The following is a 2,390-nucleotide window of genomic DNA, read 5'->3' as shown; positions in this document are numbered from 1 at the left end:
AACACCTACCAGCCGCCGCGGTGAACTGCGAGGAGGCGACCCGGACAGAGGCTGCTGTTGAATGGGATCCTACTGACAGCGCACCGACGGTATGTGGGGCTCTGAGCGTCTCCGACAGAAAAAATATTGGAAGGCAGGATGGTAATCTGGATGAACTGATGAAGTTTTCAGGTGGATTTTCTCACTTTAAAACATATTAAAACTACTTTATTCCCACTGATCAAAGCAAATATAGCTGCAAGGCAAAGAAAGGATAGTGAAGCTCCGCCCAACGCGCGTCAGACACACTTTTGCACCGCGCAGCCAGAGCAGCAAAGCTGCTTCAGCCGCGCGTCAGAACTAACTGGTACAAGCAGCAAAAATGAAGCAGCAGACGCCATTTTGCTGCTCTTGCTGCGTCCGGTGTGAACGTAGCATAAAACGGATACTAGCTAGACCATCGCCTGGGAAATTACTGATAATGGCTTGTTAGACTTACAGTAGTAGCCATTCAAAATTTCCCCACTTTCCTTGTTGGGCCCTTGGCTGCTCTTTAGCTGATCCCTTTCAATTCCTTTTTAAACATCAATCTTTATAATAAAACATTACTTCTGTCATGATTTGTGGACATTAAGCTTTAAAGAGGAGCGTCAGTTCTTGGTCAGACCCTGTAATTCAGTGAAAGGATGGATTTGGAGTAAAAAATATGGAAGCTCAGGAAAAGGCCGGTGGCTGGATGTTGGAGGGGATTTTCCTGCCATTCGGCTGGCTTTGGACTGGAAACGGCCATTTTGAATGGCTGTCGCTGTACAGTGGTAATCCACAAAAAGACAACAAAAAGAAAAAAAATACTTCTACATATTATGTGGTTCTTAATTCCATCTTGTTCTTTAGTCTTCCGCAAAACTGTGATAAACTGTTCAGTGTAAGCCAAAACATTTCTAGCTTAAACAGACTCTAAAATGTATTTCTTGTATTAAAGAATAGCTTTTAGTTGTATTCGATTTTAAATATTCTTAACTGACAAAACAAAATGGTAAATTATTTGGATAACTTCCTGATATCACTGACTCTGATTTTATAAAAGGAATGTTGTTCATCGTAGATTATTACCTCCCTACTCAAACATATATCATTCTAACAGCAGCAAAATATTAAATCGCTCCTTTTCCCAATTAAATAGAAGCAATTAAAACATTTTGACTGAATAGTGGGAGCATTATCTGATTTATTTGTCAAATAGCATGTATCTTCTTTGATTACTTTCTGTTTAACAATTATACTATAGTACTAGTAGTATATTCAAAGCTTGTAAACTATTAGGGTTAATTTAATCAACTATATAAGCTCATTACAAGACCATAAATTTATTTTCTTCTGTTCATAACTCTGAGCAACTATGACCTTTACAAGAAAAAGATAGTTTAGCTTTAAACTCTGAAAGACAGAGAGACAAAAAAGGACTAAAATAATTTTCATCTAATCAATGTGTCTGGTGAATGTGATGAGAAAGAAAGCAACCTCATCCTAAAAATCAATCATTCTTTGTTCTTGTTTCATATATGGCACAAAAAAAAAATCAGCAATACCAAATGTTAATTCTACAGCTACTGAGGTCAACGTTACCATGGCGAGGAGGTATGCTGCTGGCCGGCCAGGTGGAGGGTCTTGGGCCGGGCAGTCGAGCAGCTGCCTGTATTAGACGGCCGCTCCCAGTATGGGTCACTGTGAAACACACACAAAGATAAAGCGTGGAAAAGTTCTTAAACAACAGCCTTGGAAAACAGAACCAGGAAATAGGGAGAGTTGGAAAAAAAAGAAGAAATTAAACAAGACAAAAAAATTACTGTAGCATCATCTTAAAAAGAGAAACTGAATACAAAAATCCAAAATATAACAAAACAGTTTATTAAAACATACAGGAACCACATTCAGGAACATATTGGATATTTTAGCGAAAGTTGCTTTTTAAAGCAAACCATGACAATTTGATGTTGCTGTGTGTGAAATGTATAAAACGTGGGCATTTTTAGCTCAATGAAAAAAAAAAGGCACCTACTGTAAAAATTACAATAAATGCAAACCTCCAATGAAAAGATATACATTTATAAAACCATAAACCTATGCAGAAAAAGGGGTTTTCAGAGACAAAATACTAGTGTTGTGCCGATGCCATTTTTTTGGCCTCGATAATGACACCTGGCTGTGCAGTATTAGCCGATACTAGGGATGCACGATATAATCGGCCCCCTATCGGTATCGGCCTTAAAACTGAATATCGGACATCGGCCACCCCACCGATATTTAACCCGATATTTGATCAGCTTCTGAGTTTTTAAAGTCTAAAAAAAAAAAAAAAAAACACTACTTCTTCTTCTTCCTCAAAAACTTATTTTTTACAGACTTAAAAA

The 2,390-nt window shown here is 37.9% G+C and overlaps 1 protein-coding gene across 1 annotated transcript in view; it reads right to left on the bottom strand.

Annotated features, from left to right (window-relative positions):
* The window catches only part of npas3 (neuronal PAS domain protein 3), a 444,436-nt gene that overhangs the window by 327,516 nt on the left and 114,530 nt on the right, over nt 1–2,390 (bottom strand). Inside the window, exon 2 of the mRNA XM_015378092.1 lies at nt 1,606–1,704. Within this exon, the coding sequence (XP_015233578.1) occupies nt 1,606–1,704 (99 nt within the window). The remainder of the gene's footprint in view (nt 1–1,605; nt 1,705–2,390) is intronic.

The sequence above is a fragment of the Cyprinodon variegatus genome, unplaced genomic scaffold (genome assembly GCF_000732505.1).
Source record: "Cyprinodon variegatus isolate N-32 unplaced genomic scaffold, C_variegatus-1.0 Scaffold164, whole genome shotgun sequence".
NCBI classification, from domain to species: domain Eukaryota; kingdom Metazoa; phylum Chordata; class Actinopteri; order Cyprinodontiformes; family Cyprinodontidae; genus Cyprinodon; species Cyprinodon variegatus.
This window is presented reverse-complemented; position numbering and strand designations above follow the sequence as displayed.